This window comes from Aethalodelphis obliquidens, unplaced genomic scaffold, assembly GCF_003676395.1.
Source record: "Aethalodelphis obliquidens isolate GAN/ISIS:26980383/991018 unplaced genomic scaffold, ASM367639v1 scaffold13, whole genome shotgun sequence".
Taxonomy (NCBI): Eukaryota; Metazoa; Chordata; class Mammalia; order Artiodactyla; family Delphinidae; genus Aethalodelphis; species Aethalodelphis obliquidens.
In genome coordinates this window covers 15,350,253-15,371,870 of record NW_020837957.1, presented here as the reverse complement: position 1 = coordinate 15,371,870, position 21,618 = coordinate 15,350,253, and the positions used below count along the sequence as shown (strand labels likewise).

The 21,618-nt window shown below is 40.0% G+C and overlaps 1 protein-coding gene across 1 annotated transcript in view; it reads right to left on the bottom strand.

Moving 5' to 3' along the window:
• Positions 1–12,742, bottom strand: part of PTGFR (prostaglandin F receptor) — a 63,854-nt gene extending 51,112 nt beyond the window's left edge. Inside the window, exons 1-2 of the mRNA XM_027114156.1 lie at positions 12,501–12,742; positions 10,176–11,045 (exon numbers count right to left, since the gene is read on the bottom strand). Of these exons, the coding sequence (XP_026969957.1) occupies positions 10,176–10,973 (798 nt within the window). The 5' untranslated portion in view covers positions 10,974–11,045; positions 12,501–12,742. The remainder of the gene's footprint in view (positions 1–10,175; positions 11,046–12,500) is intronic.
• Positions 12,743–21,618: the final 8,876 nt, after the last annotated feature.

The following is a 21,618-nucleotide window of genomic DNA, read 5'->3' as shown; positions in this document are numbered from 1 at the left end:
GCAATTAACCCTCTACCCTGCTCCCAGGCAGGGTCAAAAAAATACAAATAGGTTTATTTATGTCATATTAAAAGAAGAAAGAAAAGGAAAAGGAGGACGCACATAAGAGAGATTGGAGGAGCGAGAACAAAGGTTGTGGGTAAATTGAAGGAGCTAGAAAATATGATTCCTAGAATTTGGCTCAGGAAAATTTTCCCAGGTCATGTCTCTGTCTCTATGTTTTACTCTCCACCTGGAGAGACACCCAGCCTTTTGTTCAGTAAAAACCTGCTCAAAGAATAAATCAGTGAGTAAATTAACAAGTAGATTAAAGAATAAATGATTTTTTAATTTTCTTCATTTATATTATTAATGTTCATAGCAACTTGTTTTTCTTTATCTTCAGTCCTTGCTAACACTTTCTTAACCTAAATTCTTGGAAGGAATGATTGGGTTTTGTGATGCTTCATTTCACCAACATTTATTTCTCTTCTATATCCTGAGTCACTTCCCTTGTCAAAAGATAGTATAAAATACTACTTTGAATTATGAAATTTTTATTATCTGATTTAATTTTTCTACTACTCATATTTCATTACTTAAAAAATCTAGCTTTTAATATTAATTTATTATAACCTGCTGTATTCTAATCTTGTTCAAGCCTGTCCCAAATACTAAAGAGTTTGTTATTCTTACACTTTTATATCTCTAGAAATTATATACATTATTATCTGTTTTCTCCTTGTTTTACCTTACAATTTACATTACTTGACTTTGGATCACAATTTTTTCCAGTAATATTTCCTTCTAAATGATATGCTATAGATACTTATAAGTTATCAAAAATAATCTTATCCACTACATTCATAACAGTATGCCTGCTACTCTTTTTTTTTTTTTTTTTTTTTTGCCATAGCTATTTTATTGTATTTTTTTCAAGCAAAGACATTTATTTGGTTATCCATTTTAAACATAGCAGAGGGATAGTTGGGGAGTTTGGGATTGACATGTACCTGCTATTTTATTCTAACATAAATTATAATCAAATATCTTCATATTTCAATTTTCTATATATGTCTTCCTTTTTCCTTTTCTATAAACACTGTTAATTAAGGCCATAGATATAGTGACCAATTAAATCACAGAAATTGTTATTCTGCATCTAGAACACTGCCTGGCACCTGGCAGGTGCTCAATAAACGTTTGTCAAACAAGTAGACAAATAATTCCTTGTGGACTACCAAATTGGAAGTAACGGCTCCCTACTATAGCACCCTTATTCATTTAATAACTAATTAAAAAGTGCCTTTGATCAGCTTGTTGAGAGATGATCTTTTGTTGGCTTTTATTGGTCGACAGCATTAATATTTGCCAGTAATAGCAACATAATGATAATAGTATAATAACTGAAGCATATGGTACTATGTCAGGCACTGTTTTAACTTACATCTATTCATTTATTTAGTCCTCACAACAACCCAATGAAGCGATACTATTACTCTACCTATTTTACATGTGAAGAAATTGAAGCACAGAATGGTTAGGGACACACAGGAACCAGAAGAAACAGGACATGAACCCAGGCTCTTAACTACTACATGACACTGAGCTAATATTTTAGCTCCTCGAGTATATCTTTTACTCCAACTAAGTTGTCAGCTCTTCGAGGAAAAAGCTTTATCTTTTAACTCCTGGAATGGGCACAGCCCCAATAGTAGTACTTTATACATAACAGTCTCAATAGTTTTTGCTAATTTTAGCTTGGTTCAATAATGCATAAGTTAATATCTAATACATTATTATAATTATAATACTACATTATTAGATTATTTGAATTCAAATAAGATGTGAAAGATTAGCACAAAAACATCTTTACTTCTGGTGAGACAGTGAAATGAGGCACAATAATCTGAACCTTCGAGGGACATTGTTCAGGAACGTTTTCTGATCCCAGCGTGACCAAACCTTCTCAAGACAGGAGAAATGGAAAACATCTGGACTAAACACAGATGACTATTTCTAATTGAGATGGCAGGTAGCAATAACAGCAATAGACGCTTGAGGATCTGGGGACTGTGTTGAGCATTTACTGTATGCCAATCACTATGTTATGAGATGGTAAGGAGGACAAATCATATTTTCCAGTGGTACTTTTAAGTAAGATCCATTTTTATAATCAGTTCACGGATGTACAAAATTGGCTTAGAGTAACTCCAGGTCACAGCTAAGAGATGGTGGGGCTGGGACCCTGCCCCACCCCCCGCCTGTGCTTAAATAACTAGAGCATTCTAAAAGAAATGCTTGACTTGGGACTGTGCACTAAAAGCTAAAGGGAATCTTTTACACAATCCAGTTGTCTCTGTCTCCTTTGCCGTCACACCGCAGCCATACTCTGTTTTGGTATTTCACAATCTGAATTTAATTTGGGGATTCAATAGCTTAGAAGGAGTGAGAAAAAACATCTCCCTGTCTGTATAAAGCCACAACTGTACCCACTCCTCTGTGGCATTACCATCCTGACACCCAGGACGGAGGACTGACAGAATGACAAATTTACACAAGCTTTGAAAGGTAATATTTGCAAATATCAAAAGACAAAATTCTCCTATTGAATGAAATCCTCTCTAAATACAGATAAATGGCATTGAAATAACAGTTAAAATCTGGTGTGGCTGTAAATGATTTCCGAAGCAAACATAAATGCAAATGCATTTTATATACCTCCTGTAAGGATGAGACTAAGCAAATAAAGTTAAAACTGGCAACCCAGAGAGATTTGGGGCAAATCAACATCTTGAATTGTTCTTGAAATGTTTGGGGGCTTAATTTAAAACCCCAAAACACATTAAGCGAGAAGAGTTTTAGATTCATGAGGGTATAAATTTAATCCACATGTTTCTGATTCATTTACACTTGAATCATTCAAGTAATGTTTTGTAAGTGCCGTCTCAATGTCTGATATCTTTGGGCGTTTTTATGTCTCTCTCCTTAAAAACAGGAAGCCATATTTTGCCAAGAGTAAATAAACTTAAAATACCTAAGTATTCCAGACAACCGTGCACAACTAAATCAACAGACTTTTGTGTAAATTCTCAACCTAGCAGTGTCTTTTTTTAATTGATTGACTTTTGGTCCAATTTTGCACCATACTTTTCCATGAAGAGAGATCATATACTCAAATGAGTTCAATTCCAAAGGCCTATGCATAACTCAATATATTTACCAAATCACACTGTAAACCTATGTGTAATATACTTTATATTTAGATAATGTGTGAACAAATGGACTTCTAGAAAATGGTCCTAAACCGGATTCTGCAGGAAGCAGACTTTGAGACAAGAGATCTACATGCAGGCATTTTTCTGAGCACTGTGAGGTGATGAGGAAAGCAGGACTTGGCACAGGGAGAAGCAGAGCTGGAATGGAGCTACAAGCTCTGAAGCACATATGACCCTTCAGAAATGTCCCAAATGAGGCAAGGGGGTAAGTGCTTTGGATGCCCACACCCACCTGTCACTGTACACAGAATGACCAAAGAGAGGGGGGCACAACCACGGGCAAGGCAGCTCCCTTGGCTGAGGGTAATTTCCCCAGGGGCAAAACTCACCACAACGGGCATCTGGGTGGGGCACCATGTCTACTAAGCAGGTCTGTTGGAGTTCTCTGAGAATTAATCCTCCCTGAGTAAAAGACCTACTCAATCTTTTAGTCTGATTAGCAATACAAATTGAGCCATGTAGTCACTCAATCAGCTGGCAAAGGCTTGAGGTAAGCAAGCCCATTTTATAGAGAAATTTCAACAATTACTCTGGAGATTTTATTTATGACAATGTACAACCAGTATCTGCAGGTCTTTACTCAAAGAAAGTTTTTCCTTCTGTCTCCTGAAGTGACCCCCTCAAAGATAAAACACCAATAAAAAATACATACATTTTGGGAGAAAAAATGTGTGCATGTAGAGAAAAAGGTGGCGCTAAAGATAATAATGGGGCAAATATAACTATGAATAAGTTATATCAGCTAATTGTCTCCTTTGCCTTCAATACTTTGTATTTAATACTTGGTTCCTTAGTCCATTCATTCAATAAACATTGGTTTATGACCTACTACTTGTAGAAACTAAAACACAAACCAGTAATATAGCTCCTAGCTACCAAGGACCATTGAGACTAACAGAGGAAATTGGCATGTAAACATCATAACAAAATAATATCATTCCTAGTTTATCCATGATGCTGACAAAATTCCTAAATTCTAGCACCAGATGCAAATGGTAGAATGTTCAGGATTCTCCAGGACACCATTTCCAACTAATATTCCTGGGGAACCTCTGAACACACGTTCCCCTCTCGGACTTCTCCAATCCAAATCCCAATTCAAAGTATTGGAAGTATTCCCGAGGCCGACCAATTAAGTCCTGACCTCATCAGCAGACTGGGTCCAAAGTGGAAATGAGGGCCATTACCCACTGAGCCCTCCTTTATGGGAGATTCATTTAGCAAATACTTACTGAGCTCAACTCTGTGCCAGGCACTGGTCTCAGAACTGAGGACGCAGCAATAATCGAGGTCCCTTCCTTCAAGGAGCTTACATGCTAGAGGCAGAAGCCAAAAAACAACAAAATAAACAGAGAAAGGTACCCCATGTTATCGAATACTGCTAAGTGCTATGAGAGTAAATAAGGCAGAGCAATGGAGGAGAGAAGAGAAAGGGTACTTTTTAAGATAGACTACCTAGACAACATGAGATTTAAGAGAGGAGTCAGGGGAGAACCACATGGATGTCAGGAGGAGAGTACTCCAGGCAAGAGAACACCAAGGCTTCAGGGACAGGAATATGTTCCCAAATCTCTCAGAACTGCTCCTCTGCCAGCTCCTGTCACTGACCTCACACCACGTACTCCACGTCCACCCAAACACAAGAGCAGCCTGAATTCCCATCATAGAAACTATATTTAATGTATCTCTAAAACATACCTTTTCGTCTGGATATGAATTTTAAGCTGCATGAGTCTGAGTTGTTTATGAATTTCCTAAAAGTAGAACCTAAGTCTTACCAGTCCTTTCTCCAGACATCATGATTGCTACTTCCACATTCCAAACCGGGGAGCATTCCCACTTCACAAAGGAAACCAGCTAAAACAATTTCCGACAAATCGCCTCTAAGATCAGCAGTGATGCAAGAATAACCAAAAAGATCTGACATAAAACTATATGAGAGTGAGAGTCCATTTTGTTTTTAATTTTAGAATGAAACCCATTCAAAGCCCTTTTTATTTGGTACAATTAGATCCAATGATGGATCTAATTAGTTAAATTTTTAAACTAATTTAAAAATTAGTTAATTTTTTTAGTTTGGGAAATAATTCAAACATGTACACATTATGTATATACATATTTATACATTTTCCGTATTTTTCTTTTCACTTGAAGCATGTAACTATACATCTGTTCACCATCCTTTCAGTGTAGAGGCAGGTGCACAAGACACATACACAGATTTCCATTACGCAGGTCTTACATACGATAATGAGAGCCAGCCTCTCAAAGAAAGCAATCTTCACTAGTAGTCAAAATGTTCTATTCTGTTGTGCTGTTCCGTCGTTTGCCACTAGCCCTGTAAGACCTGGTCATTATGATGCCAATACCTTTAGTAATTCAGTAGAATTCAATTAACCATTCATTTTTTGATTTATATCTGACAAACATCTTAGTGACCAAATGTTTAACTATACGACTAGAAATACTAGCAGAAGAGTAACAACCTCAGAAAAATCAAATTCAAACTCTACCTACACAAGAAAACACATTTCTTGGGTAAACTCACCTACATAAGATATCATTTTCTCTTCATATACTTTATACTTCTTTTCCCAATTCAAAATGAACCTCTACCCTTGAAGAGAAGGTAAACAAACTAAACAGCCTTCCAGAAAAGATCCCTGAAGTTTAATTGTGTCATAACCCGATAGTTGCTGACTTAAGGAACAGATTAAAAATTACCATTTGGTTTCAATATTTGCTTAATTAACGCTCACCTACAGAACTCAGAATCCACATTCTGGTCAATCATTTCCAATCTCTTGACATTCATACTACTTAAGTTACAGTCAAGCAGTCAACAAGTATTTAATGCTCTGCCAAACTAGTGAAATAAGCATAGCAGTAATAATAAATTCCTTTTAGGACTACATATTCTAGAAATGGAACATTAAAAAGAATCAGTACCTGTAGAAAGACAGAAGCAAAGACTATGAAGGAAATGTTACTTAGAAGTGCTGTTAAATGTCTTCTTTTTCTCCGTCACTCTAGAAACGTCAGAAAAAATCTTCAAGATTTATTTGGAAAAAGTGATTTACCTAGAATGCATGCAAGACAATTTTATAATTGCCATTTGACTCTCAAAGATTTTTGTATTAACTTGTTGCTAAATGGAATTGTAAGCTAATAAGTACCTATTGTATTTTCCTGGATTTTTCAGTTGGGATTGTAATTAAATGAATTTATATGAGTTAACCATGTTTAAAACTATAAAATTCAGTTATTGAAAATTTTTTTAAGTCATTAACAAGTTATATTTTAAACTAATATTACAATTGTACTACATTTCTAAATTTCAGTTCCTGAAAATACACACACACACACACACACACACACACACACACATTTTCCCCTTTGTGGGAAAAAAACAAACAAACATTAAATGAAGAAAAAAAGCTATAGGGGATTTTTAGGGTGGTGAAACTATTCTATATGATACTGCAATGGTGGACACATGTCAATATACATTTGTCAAAACCCACACTCTGTACAACATAAGGAGAACCCTAATGTAAACTACAGACTTTAGTCAATAATAATGTACAAGTATTGGCTCATTGATTGTAACAAATGTACTACATCAGTGCAAGATGTTAATAATAAGGATGACTGTGGGGTGGAGGGGTGGAGACATGAGGAGCTATATGTGAACTCTGTGTTTTCCGCTCATTTTTCTGTAAACCTAAAACTACTCAAGAAAAATTAAGTCTATTAAAAGAGAGATTTCTAACAAACGTCATGATCATCTTACCTTTGTATTAAAGTCAATCATCAAACTTAATAAAGTATCCCCCTTTTCATCAGCTACAAATTTTAAAAGTTTTAGAAATTATGCCACTATTGATGTTTTGATGCAGTAAATCTTGCCAAACCCAGACACCATCATCCGCATTACTCACTTCCTCCTTTTAGTGTATGCACCTGTACCCCATTCCAGTTTGAGGCTTGAAAATGACAGTGAACACAGGTCAAAGAGTGTCTTCAGATGTTCATTCAAATGACAAATCCAACATTTCATCCTCATCAATCATAGAGAGAAGGCACATGGTGTAAAGTAGGCCATTGACATGGAAGATGTCACAACTATAGTGCATCTATGGGAATTTAGAAGCTTGGTTTCAGAGATATTTTTTAAACAAGAAGCTTTTAAAATATAGGGTGGAGAATAATGGCTCAGTCATTAATACCTATGCAGTTCCTCCTGGGCACTTAAGTAGTAAAGAAGAAATGGTTCAACAGAGGAATCAGTGTTAGGTGTTATTTTGGCATTCCCAAGCCTGGGTTTTTCACTCAGGTTCCATTTAGAACTGTCTGGTGGTCTTAATGTAATGTGCAAGGAACTTATGTCCAGGCCACAAGTTATAAATCCTTCAGACAGAACTTGCCATGAAGACCCAAGACTCCACAAGAGAAACTGAAAATAATGCTTGAAACAACTTAAAACATCAATCCAGCAGGGGTATCTGTGGTAAACCTACTACACATCTAATGCAGAAATAATTTTCCACACTAAAAAGCATTTTAGAAGTATTGATACATTGATGTCATAGGTGTAGCAATAATTCACAGTTAAATAGAACGCAGACCTCAGAAAATGTTTCACAAAAATAAAATTATATTCCACTAGGAAATATGTTCAAAATATGAATTAAATTGTAATATCTATTTTAACAGTAAAGGAAACCAAAAATTCAGGAAAAGAAATTAGAGAAAAACATAAATTCAAAATATCCATGGTGAGGATGAAATTTTGTTACTTTCCATTCCCTTACAGTAGTTAACCTATAACTCCTATTTCTCAAAGTCAAAAGCCAGAACTAAGTAGAATTTTAAAGGTGACTCAGAACAAGCAAAAACCAAAACACCAGTGATTAGCCCAGTTGTCCAGATTATCTGTCTCTCATTAAGTTCACTATTTCATGGTTTTCAGGTTTTCTCCAGAAGTAGGACCTTCATTTTTACATTTTCTTTAAATATTTTCAGCTACCTCTTTTCTCCCTTTCTTAGTATTCCCTTTCCAACCCTGAAATTAATTTTGTTTTTGCTCAGACTCACTGTTTATTTTAAAAAGCTACTCTATTTAAAAGTTTAAGAAGAGGAGCATTACTCTAAGGGAATTTCCTTTGTCAAGTAGCATAAATTAAACTCTCTAAGAATGAACACTGAAATGACTCGATGTGTTGATAGAACTCGTCTCTGCTATTCAGATTCAAACAACTGAACTATGAGCTCAGATGAGACCCCTAACTGGGGTCACCCAAGGCCTCCTAAATTGACAATTAGCCAGCCTCAAAACGTTGACTTGCCATTGACAGATGTAGCCTATCCTCTCCTCGGTTGGGCCCCTAGGACAGTTCTGGAACATCACGAAAAAAATATTTAAATGATACAAAAATTCCAGAAGCCAAATTCAAATTGTGAGGAAATAACAGAGATAGAAACAATTTTTTTTTTTTTTTTTTTTGCGGTACGCGGGCCCCTCACTGCTGTGGCCTCTCCCGTTGCGGAGCATAGGCTCCAGACACGCAGGCTGAGCGGCCATGGCTCACTGGCCCAGCCGCTCCGCGGCATGTGGGATCCTCCCGGATCGGGGCACGAACCCGCGTCCCCTGCATCGGCAGGCGGACTCTCAACCACTGCACCACCGGGGAAGCCCAAGAAATATTTTAAAAGTAGAAATCTTTTTGCAGAATAAAATCAACTACCATAGGATCTGTCTGCAGCAACAGCTCTCAAAGACTTTTCTGTTCACCAGAACCATCAGGATTGTTCATTAAAACCCTACTGGCAACAGTTCTTGGGCAATGGACCTAAGGGGGCCTAAAAGAACTGCATTATTAACAAGCACCTGCATAACACGATGCAAGGTATGACCATGACCTTTGTGTTATGTCTACCTTTGTCTCACCCTTTTGCTTTACCTCTACCTGGGTATCACCTGTATTACTATCTTTGGATACCAATCTGTTTCCCCACTGGTACAAAAAAAGGGATCAAAATAATCTTTACTGCCATCAGGAGCTACATACAGAAGGATGTTTTCTCTTTCGTTGTATGTTATCACTTTTTCCATCATAAAGTAAACTGTTGGAGACAGTTATGGTCATACTTATCAATCATAAGTATTTTGTCTTCTACCTAGAAAGTCATATAAATGATTTATGTTTGTTGCTAATTCTTTAAACTTAGCCGTCATTTCCAAATAAAAATACCAAGATGTTAAATATAGCTGCTGGCTAAATTGAAAAAGAGGAAGGAATGAAATGATAAGAGAAGAATCCCTGGCTCTCCTGCCAATCATACCTCTCCCTGCATTACTATCATCCTGGGTTAGTGAACTAGTGATTCTTTACCTTATCTACCCATCTAGTTCACCTACACTATCCAACTATCAACCCATCACCTCCCTTTGCAAGCTGAGACCTGGTCATTGTGTGCTGAGAAGCAGCCAGTCTATAAATTACAAGTCCATGTGGTTTTCTATCAAGACTTACTGGAGTCCATTCTAATATTGTTTTATAGCCTTTTTTTTTCACATTTTAGAAACTAATCATATTCAGTATATTAAAACTATGTTACTTTTGTGAAAATTACTTTATACCACACTGCAACAGGTAACACTATGGTTAGAATTGTTTAGGGAGATATTTCTTTTAATTCTGGGCTTGTGGGGAAATAACCATCTATGTCATAAATAGCTTAATTCTAAGCCAGAGCTGAGAACTGAAGTAAGTTCTGAGTAGAAGTAAGTTCCAGCATTGAAAAGATGAAACAGCATTGCCCATCAAGACTACCAACTTTGAAAAGACAAGAAACCTTGTATTGAATATCAATTAACTGAACAAAGCAAAAATTGTCAAAACCATAGGTCCTTACCAGAAACGGACTCCAGCAAACGCAGGAGACACACATTATACCCAGGAGCTGGATGACCATTTCAAAATGATGAGACCTGCCTTGTCTGTGCTGCTGACTTTTAAATTTAACTCTTAAAAGTGAAATTCCTGTGATGGCATTGCAAAAAAATGAAATACCAAGGGCTAGGAGCCCCAGAAATGAAAAAAGTAAAAGATAAAACCTATCTTCCCAGTCTTTGATGTGATCTGTTTTGTAGAAACACCAGGTCTTCGACGCTTGAATTTTATAGTCACGATGCCCAAGGATGGGCAGCAAAGCTACGAAAACAGCAAAAAAGCACACTCCACTCAACATCATTTTAACATGTTTGGATGTAATTTTCGTAGAGTGAAATATTGGTTGGGTGACTCCAATACATCGCTCAATGGCCATCACACTGCCTAGAAAAAGTGGGCACAGACCAGAGAACACCATGCAGATACCAAAAATACTGCAAAGGACGTTTGATTTGTCAAAATGGATCCAGTCTTTATCAGAAGCATATACAAAGACTGCTATAGCTCCATTGATGAGGTGCCCAAAGAAATCTGTGATTACCAGAGCACTAGCTAAAAGCAAAAACGATGACTTGTACTTCTGTCTAAATCTCTGGTATGCCTTCATGAGAATAGCAATAGCAAGACTGTTTGATAAGATTCCCACTGTCATGAAGGTTATCGAAAAAGATATTGAAAGCTCTTCTTCCATTTGGCAAGTTGTATTTGAAAGGAGCCCGGCTGCAGGAGACACTGGCTGTTTGGAATTGTTCGTGGACATTGTTGTGGAGATAAGAGCTGGCCACTCAAGTCATCTCCCTCTCAAAACAGTGCAGGCTTGCGGTCCAGAGATCTGTAGCATAAAGACAGAGAAATTATGAGCCCTGGATAACTGTTCATCTGACATTGAAGGCTAAACCTCCCCAGCACCCTGTGGTGGGAATCAGACTTATCTGGCCTGTCATGAGCAAGGTTGCATCATACTGAAAATAGCACACATCTGCCTGCAGTTCCACATTTCATTTTCAAGGTAAAGAAGCTACCAGAATTGAGACCCCTTGGTTAACCTCTATGGCTACTCTGCCACTGGGCACCTCCTAAACTGCCTCCTGACAATTCACTGACACCTTAAAACTCCTAAGGTTTACGAAGTCGCTTAACAAGGCTAGATTTAAACCCAGCTGAGTTTTTAAAGTATAATAGTCTATTTTAATAACTAGGTGACTTTCTAAAGTTTCTGCTTTTTTCTCTGATGAGCTTTGTCCCCAAAGTGCAGATTATTTCTCTGAGACCTATGACTGTCAGGCAGACAAAATCATCTTCTCCAAACTTTGGGAGGGTGCAAAGTGGAGCCACAAGCTCACTGACGCAGCATGGGGCTTCTCTGAATAAGTTCTAAAACTATTTGATTTAGGTCAAATAACAGCAAACCACACACATCAGTGACCCCTGGAAGGCTCAGTGTTGAGTCTCTAGGAAGATTTTCTGGTCCAGCTACCACCTGTGCAGAAATGTTGGCTGATGAGAGCATAGAAGGCAGGCCGACCTCACTGTGGGCGCATCTGCCTAGATGCTGTTGATCTAAGTTATAGCTTCAGGGTAGCTACATCCCAGGCGAATTATTTATTTGTCGCTCTTTCTCTAGTGAGTTGAGGCCTGAGTCACAGACCCTCTATACCCGCCACTACTGCCACCCCGCCCCGAGCTATTTCCACCGGCGTTTCCCCAGCAGCTTTCTGGGAGGCTAGGAATTCCGGAGCCAGCCTTTCCTGGGACCTGCCCAAGTGGGGCCGCCCGGGACTGCCCGGAGGGCGGCCGCCTCCTCCGGTCTTACTCACAGCTCGACTTTCGATCACTACTACCCCACCGCCCCCAGGCCTCTGCTTGCAACATCCTTCCCAAACCTCTTAACTGCCTGAAACTTTCTGCGATTGCTCAAACGCCAGAGGCCGATTTCCCTCCCACCCCGGGGGGCGCCAAAGGCCTGCGCTGGCCAGGATGCCGGAGTCGAAGTGTCGCGGGCGGGGAAGCAAGGAGAGGGAAGGGGATCTTTTCCTTTACCAGTTTCCCTCCTCTGAGATCCGTTCTACCCGGTCCCCAGGCGCGCACCTCAGGCTTCAGACGGATCAGACATTGCTCTGCGGGTCTCCCCAGGTTGGGGCATCTGGTCCAAACTTGTTGGCCAGCTCAGGCTAAGGTGCCCTCCGGTGCCGCCGGCTGCTGCTGCCGCCGGGCATCCGAGGTGGGGTGGCTAAACCTCAGTCGGGTGGCCAACGCGTGGGAATCCAGCCGCTGAAGGGGTGTTTACCTTGGCATCCCGGGCCGCGGGCAGGGCTCTAGGTGGAGCAGAAGAGCGCGCGGGTCCGTGGGCCATCCCGCGCCCGGCTTCGCTCCGTCGCTGCCGCCGGTTCCTGGGGCCCTGCGCCTCGCTCTCGCTCCAGCTCCGGCCCGGGCTCCGACTCTGTCTCGCCGCGCGTGCTTCTGCGCGCGCTCCCAGCGCGGAACCTGCCGGGTGCGCTGGGCTCCCCGGATCCTTTAGCACCTAGCGGCGCTCACCGCCTGGGCGGGGTGGAGGGCGCGGTTGACCTCCGCCCCTTCCTCTCCGCCCCTTTTGCTTGGAGTCCAGAGCCGGACCCGGAGGGACTTGAGAACCGCGCTCGGATGCTACGTCCCCCTCCTCAGCATCAGAGCGGCCCCCTCAGCTGCCCGACCACTTAAGGAAAAGTTTTGTTTTAAACTCATTCTCCAGCTAAAGGCGCCATCGCTACGGCTGTAAAATAGGAACAAGGAGAGCTGAGGAAAGCCTGCAGAAAGCTGTCGTGACAGCGTCTTGAACTGTCAGATTGCAGATTGCAGACACTTCATCCCAAATCCAGCTCAAAAAGGATAAAGAAACCAGGTAGAAGGAAAGAGATGGTGTATTTGGGCTTAGGGACCGACATCCCCAGGAAGTTAAAAACAGGTATTCGGGTCACGTGTTGTCAATGGAAAGTCACTGCCTTAGGATTCACTGTCACTTAGAGGACTGGACTGTTCCTAGCTTTCTAAAGAATGTGAGAAGGGAAAGGGATAAGCAGTATTCTCACAGGACACATGCAGATAAAGCATTAGTAACATTTTAATGATCAAAAAAGCCCAATGGTGAGAGAATTTCTAGTGGTATGTTTACCCAAAGAGATGTGACTCTTAAATTTTGTGGAGATTATTTTTATGATCAAGTAAAGAAAAATCCACTACTTCATTAGGAATTATAATTTGAGCCATTTTAATGCTGTAACCACTTTTTGCTAATATTGTTTTGATCTGTACCTATTAACTATCTCATTTTTATAGCTAATCACTTATGGAAATCTATTACTGACCTTTGCTCTTTTATCAGTAAAATATTGCCACGGCTTTTGTGAAAAACCAATGCCACATGGAAATAAACTCTCTTTTCTCCATTCTAAAATCAGAAAGGGCCTCTAAATTCCTAGAAATTGGAAAGGATCATAAAGTGCTACAGTGAGATAAAATAAATTAGCCATTAACTATAGAAAAGAATGATTGCACAGCTTTCCCCTGTGGTAAATATTGAGGGTTTTTTTTAATGATATGATCATAACTTGTAAAATAAACTGTTACTCAGGTATGGTCAGGGAATTGAAAAATTTGGTTAACCAAATATTCTGGTTAGTAGAGAAATATTACATCTGGATGACCAGTGTCCAAAAAACAACTATGTAATAAACCACATGGAAAATGTGCATGACACAGAGAACTATTCTTTCCTTTAGTGATTAACAGCACTTAATCACATTAGATGCAATTACCTATTTACTTATGTCTCTCCCACTGAATTGAATTCCTGCAGAAGTCTCATTCATCTCTCCGTCCTCACCCAGGATTATGCCTGGTCACTTATCCAACGCTGTCTGAATTCATCAATGTTATAACCGACATTTCCAGTATCACACTTCAAAATCTTGAACAGTCCCCATCTCTCACTGGCACATCTCACTAACAACAGCTGCTCAATCTACTGGGTAAAAAAAGAGAAAATTCTCGTTAATGCAATTTCAAGTCATAATATTTATTATGTAATATATTCAAAACATTATTAATTTAGTTTTCAAAGTACTAGATAAATCCTATTAAAAAAAAAAAACTTTCCAATATAGAAACAGGAAGAAATAGAAAACAGAAATAGAAATAGAAAATGTAAGTAGACCAATCACAAGCACTGAAGTGGAGACTGTGATTAAAAATCTTCCAACAGGGCTTCCCTGGTGGCGCAGTGGTTGAGAGTCCGCCTGGCGATGCAGGGGACATGGGTTCGTGCCCCGGTCCGAGAAGATCCCACATGCTGCAGAGCGGCTGGGCCCGTGAGCCATGGCCGCTGAGCCTGCGCGTCCGGAGCCTGTGCTCCGCAACGGAAGAGGCCACAACAATGAGAGACCCGCAAAAAAAAACCATCCACTTCACATGTATTCTTGGAGTTCCTTTTTTAGAATCCATTCCTTAATCGACACATTTCACCTGAGTCTCAATAAAAGATTCTAAAGCATCTACATCTCTTCTCAAGATAGAAAGAATATATTAGTATCAGTAGAAAAGGCTACTAATTTATATGGAAGATTAAACAGCTAACTAACTACTCTTAAAAGAAAAAAATATATGTCTGGCTTTATCACACCCAAATCTGATCCCCTATTCCAAGTTCCCAATGGCAGCCTCTGACTGCTTATATAAGGAAGACTAGCTGGCCAATCAGCAGATGAGAGAAACAAACAGATCAATAATTGTGTGTGGGGGGAGGGGATGGCTGATAAACTTCTGAAAAGTGGTAGTTGGTATTGCTACTACTAAGTGGACGCACATAAAACTCTTAATTTATACATTCATTCAACAAATTTCTTGAGCACCTACTTTGTGTCAGGCACTGTTTCTAAGAGGCAGAGGTACAGCTGTGTGGACAAAGAATCCAAGCCCCTGCTCTGGTATGGCTTCTAGGCTGGGGGAGGTACTTACTTTTGTGGAGCATGTGTCCAAAACCCTGATGTGATTTGGTGGCTTCCCTTTAATGGAGGCAAAGCTGATGTCAGCCTGTCTGCAAGGAGATAACATACCATGACAGGTGTGTACCTGGCAATCATCTTCATTCAGGATTAGATGCAGATCACTTTGCTCAGAAGAGTGTGCACATTATAATTAAAGTCAGAGAAACTGGGACTCAGTGACACTGAGGCTGAAATTAAAACTCCATAAAAATCAAAGGAAGTGTTGGAAGTTGATTTTTATAGTTTTAATAAAACTGTCTAGGAAAACTTTTCTGGAACTTGCCATTGACATTAATACTAGAAACTACGCCCAGTTTGGTAGTAATGAAACTAATAACAACTTCTTTTGTCTTTTTATTTTTATTATGTAACTCTTTGAAACACGAAAAGTAACATACATAATGCACTTGTAAGTTGTGAATTATAAAATAAACACCCATGCACCTACTATCTAATTTAAGGCCGGCATTAATTTCCTAGGACTGCTGTTACAAAGTACCACAAACTGAGTGGCTTAAACGACAGAAATGTATTGTCTTATAGTTTGGAGGTTAGAGTCCAAAATCAAGGTGTTGGTTAGTTCCTTCTGAGGGAGAATCTGTGCCATAACCCTGGCCTAGCTTCTGATGAATTTCTGGCAATCTTTATTGTTGCTTATCTTGTAGATGCCTCACTCCAATCTCTGCCCTTCATCTTCACGTGCCATTCTCTCTCTTTGTCCTCACATGGCCATCTTCTTATAAGGAGCCCAGTCATATTGGATTCGGGATCCACCCTACTCCAGTACGACCTGATCTTAATTGATTTCATCTGCAACAACCCTATTTCCTAATACAGTCACACTCTGAGATACCCGGGGTTGGGATTTCAACATATTTGAGGGGAGGGCGGGGACTAATTCCATCCATAACAAGGGCTAGACTAGAACATTACTAATATCGTTACATCTATCTGCATATTTCTGCCTCCATTTCATTCCTCTGTATCCATCCCCCAGAGATAACCCCTATCCTGAATTGTTTGTTATCATTCCCTTGCCTTTTATTGTTTTATCACATAAATAAGCAGATGAACCAATATGTAATTTAATTTTCCTTGTTTTGTAACTTAACCTTCTGTAACTTGTTTCTTTAATGCAAGATTTATAAGATTCACACATATTGTATACAGTAATAGTTATTCATTTACAAAATTCTATAGTCAATGTTTGGATATCCAAATTTTTAGAATATCATCTTATTAATAACCATTGGGATTATTTCCAGTTTTTTGTTCTTAGGAAATAATCTACTATGAATAATCTTGTATTTATCACTTTGTGTAGGAGTTTCTCTAGGATATATACCTAGAGTGAAATTACTGGGTCATAGCATATGAAAATGTCTAACTTGCCAAGATAAGGCTGTGCCTAAGAGATTTCCTTTACATTTGTGATAACACTTGCAATTGTCTATCTCTTTAATTATTACCAACCAGATGGTTGTAAAGTGATATCACATTGGGAAACTAAATTATATTTCTCTTTGCATTCCTGTTTCTTCTTCTGTGAAATATCTGTTTGTCTCTTTTGTCCAAATTTTTACTGGGTTATTTATATTCTTATTAATTCTTTATGTGTTCTAGATACTAATCCTCTATCAGTTGTAGAGCAAACATCTTTTTCCAAATCACAGCTTGCCTTTTCATTTTCTTTACTATCATTTCTTTGCTATCATTTTTTTTTACAAGCAGTGCTTAACTTAATGATGTCAAATTTAAATATTTTTAATCTCACAGTTTATGCTGTACTCTAACATTTTTTGTGTCACATTTTAAAATGCCTTCCAGAACGTGGATTATAAAGATATTCTACTATATATTTTCTAAATGTTCTAATATTTTTGCCTTCCACATTTGAGTCTTTAATCCTTCAGATAATTATTTTTGAGTATTTGTGAAGTAGGAATCCAGGGTTTTTCTCCATATGGATAACCAACATTTGTGGCACCATTATTAAATGATCCCACTATTATGGGGTTGAACTGTGTTCCCCAAAATGCAAATATTGAAGTCCTAACCCCCAGCACCTCAGAAAGTGACCTTATTTGGAGATAAGGTCTTTACAGAGGTAATCAAGTTAAAATGAGGCCATCAGGGTGGGCCCTAATTCAATCTGATTGGTGTCCTTATAAAAAGGAGAAATTTGGAGACAGACACAGAAGGAGAACACCATGTGAACATGAAGATGACCCAATTACATGCTATGGAAAGAGGCCTGGAAGAGAATCATAGCCCTCATAACCTTCAGAATGAACCAATGCTGCCAACACCTTGATTTTGGACTTCTAGCCTCCAGAACTGTGAGACAATACATTTCAGTTGTTTAAGTCACCCAGTTTGTGGTACTTTGTTATGGCAGCCCTATCAAATTTGTACATCCTCCCTTCCCCACTAATCTGAAACATATATCTCTCACGGACCGAGTTTCCATATATGCATGGGGAAATTATTATTCATTGACAGACCTACCATGCTCAGTGGTTCCCACTGGACTCTGGTCCCCCTCGGAATTACTATTTGGGAAGTGCTATTGTCATCCTTAGGATAAACTCTGAATTCTTTAAGGGTGGTTTTCAAGGCTCTTCCTAATCTATCCCCCTACTTCTGCCCCGAGGTTTAACTCTCATTCCTCACTGCTCGAACTCTTTGCCTCAGCAACACTGACATCCTCAACTCCTACAACCTGCCCCTTGGCCTTCTGCTACCTCTATCTTTAGCAATCTTCCTCCAACCCCTCACACATTGCCTGATCCCTATTCAGGCTTCAGTGCTCAAAAGTTATTGTGGTTTCTGTACATCATGCTAACTGCCTGTCTATCATTGCCGTTGTATTTCCAGCACCTTGCACATGCTGTGGAAGTGCTCATGAATGAGTGAATGAATGAATGAATGAAGTAGCATACTACAGAAGTGGAAACCCAAGCACAAAGAAGTAACTTGCCTGATTAGAGTGGCAAGTACATGTGACAAAACCAAGTCTATCTGACCACAAAACCCATACTCTTACCAACTCTTCGTATTGCCTCTGGGTTTAATAAAACATAAAGTGCTGTCCTTTATGCACAGGGTTTGTTGCTGCTAAGCCTACCACAAGAAGGACAAATGCCTGTATTGTTTTTCTTTTGGTGCAAGAAGTTTTTCAATAATCATCTACATCCTTTCACAAGATCCAAGACCCACAATGCCACTTTTTTAGCACTGATGTTTTTGTTAACTCTTCAAGACAGGCAGAATGGAAAGTCTATGAGGTGAAAAGATGGGAAAGGTTGGAAGGAAGCAGAATAGCAAGATAATATTTATTGACTTCCTGCCCTGTGCCCAGCACTGTGACAGGCTCTTTAAATGCACACATCAACACCATCAGATGGTCATTTTATCCTCATTACACAGAGGAGAAAGGAAGAAACCGAAGCCCAAAAAACATAAATTCTTTGTCCAAGATCACACAGCTATGATGAAAGTGAGATGCAACCCAAACCATGAGGTGCTCAGCAATTTCTGCTTCATTCAGGGACAGGGGGCCATGCGGATCCTCTTAAAACTCCCGTCTATTCCCACACCTCCCCATCAGCCTGGACCCTGTCCCTGGCTAGTCCCTCTGGAGCCCTGGATGCCTATCACCATTCACTATTTATTCTACAAGTTTATTAGACTCAAACTGAGCAAGGTGTTATGCTAAGGACTTTTCAGATGCAGGGATCATGTAGCCCCAGCTTCTGCCTTCAAGAAACTTAAAATCTAGACTAGTATGCTAGTTCTTGTTAATGACCGATTTTTCACTTTTCTTTCCATTTCACCTTCATCCTTTTCCTGGCTCCCATTTGCCCTTTTGATACTTTTCTTCCTGATTTATTTGACTTCAATATTTCAAATAGATAGCTAGGATCCAACTAAGAAGCAAATTTAATTCACCCAGTAAACTATCATTTTTAAGTGGCCCTGAGCAGGTGAGACACAAGACATACAGTGTTTGACAAAAGTGAAAGTGGCAAGCAAGAGTTTGCATCAGGGGAGAGAATGGACCAGATGCAGCATCACAGAAATGCCTGAAGGCACTGGGGACCCCACAGGGGCCAAAAAGGAAGACAGTGTTATGCAAAGAAACTTTGTCTCCTTCACTATTTTTTGCATGCTTGCATATGAAAAAATATAGAATTTACATCTGTTGAGAATTGGCTGTGTCTCAATGCTAAACACTTTACATATATATTCAATTAACTTACCCTAGAACTCTATTTAAAAAGGCAAAATCATGATCTTCGTTTTGCACAGAGGCAACTGAGGCACAGAAAGATTAAGGGGTTAAATTGCTTAATGGTAGAGGAGGAACTCAGTACCAGGTCTGTTCAACTCCTTGACCCTAACCCCTGGCCCAACCGCCTCCCTGAAAATGATAAGCTGTCAAGACGCCCCCGCACGCTGTGGTTGGACACGCAGGGTTTTCCCAGTATTGGCAGCTGTCACGGAATGTCCTTTGTGGCTAAGTAGTTATCAGGGGTCATCTTGATTCCTCATCTGCATTCAGTGTTTGTCCAGGGTTTTCACATGAATGTTGCTTCAGTGAAGTTTCAAAACACCCGCACCCAAATCCAGAGCAAATCTGAAACCACCATGAAAGATGATGAGACCGTCCTTGCTAAAGTCAAGAAAACCTCCCCTTAAAAAAACATTAAAAATGAGTCCCTTGAACTGCAATTTAAGTAAAGAGAGCTTGAAGAAGAAAACAGTGATAGGTTCACTGTTCCTCCAGCTCAGCACAAAAGGGAAACTGCTTTTCTTGAAAGATGGAGCCATCTCAGCTGTGGAAACAGTAGCCACAAGCCGAGCTCCAGAGTAGGGCTGCCTTCTTGGGCAGGCAGCCAGTGCGACCTTGAAATCACTTCATCATTTTATCTTTGAACTTGTGTATTTAAGTGAAGTGCAGTGGGACAATGGAGCCTGCACCAAGGGCTTAGACCTCCAACTCCTGTACAATCCCACCTCCCTGGGATGGGCCTCCCTGGGATGGGTTCTTGGCCACTCATTCCCCTGTCCCAGACCTCAGCCAGTCTCCTCTGACACCCCCAGCAGGTGACTGCTGCCACTCTTTACCTGGGAAGGGGCCTGGCCACGAGCTTTGGTAGGGTGGAGATCAGGCACACACTCTGGCATCTCTGGGCCAAACATGGCTGCTGTCATTCCCACTCCGGGTGAGACTTGTCTGGGCCAGGGCAGGACAAGCTCTCAACCAGGTGCTGAGCACATCCTGGCACAGAGGTTTAAGATCTTGAGGGGTCTCCCATCTACCGTGGGGTGGGGCAGTGGGCCCGTGGAAACAGGGAGCCACCTGGCTAGACTCCCTTGGCCCAAGTCCCCTACCGGGACACTGCACATGGGTCCCTTGTTTGAGGGGAGGAGGAACCCAGTAGCCATCAGGCCCCAGCAAATGCATACACACCTCAAATCACAGAACGGGCCCCTTGGGTATCTGTGAGGGTTTTGCACTGGCCCCTATGCCCCGAGGGCTCCCTCAGCCAGCTCCAGGCTGCCAGACTTTCTCTTCTTCCTTCCAACCTTCCTCATTCAGTCTTGAGTTTGTCTCTGACCAGCTAGAGGCACCCTTGAAGGACAAGCCACAAAATACAAATTGTGTAATTTCGGTGACCCCACTCCAAAGTGAAATGTGATATTTGCATTTGAATTGGTATTGCACCATACAGAGAACAATAAAATTCATGCTAGTAATGTATTATTTTAGTTTCTATTTTCTTAGAACATCAACTAGCAAATAAACACCACCAAGACAAGGCCAGAGACAGACCACAAAGGAAGGAAAAGCTTTATATAACACCTTTGCCCTTTTTTCTGCTTTTTGCATTTCTTTCTCAGCTTACACACATTGAACACTGGATCCTAGTCATCTGGGTACCTCTAGGCTATAACATACAATCAATAAACATTTGGTAAGTGAATGAATAAATTCCTGTAACAACTTTTCCCTTACGGCGCTAAAAGCTTTCTACCTGCTAAACTGACAGAGAGGCTGTGTCATCTATATTTCTGTATCTTCCCTAAAACTTAGCACATTTCCTTTGTTGATGATCATTAGAGTGTATTGAATCACCACATACATTTGTGTTTTCCCTTGTCTCAGTAACCATATCTCTCTAGACAATGTGAAGTGGAGATCAAAATTATAGGCTGAATAAATTAAAACCAAAAAATACTCTCAAGTTATCCAACACACAAGGCAGAAAAAAAAATTGAGAGGAAAAGTCGTTCTCAGACTGAATTGTGCAACTTATTAGCCACGTTCTCCACAACATGTTTCCTACCCAGACAGAGCTGAGGCATCACATCTCATTTTCA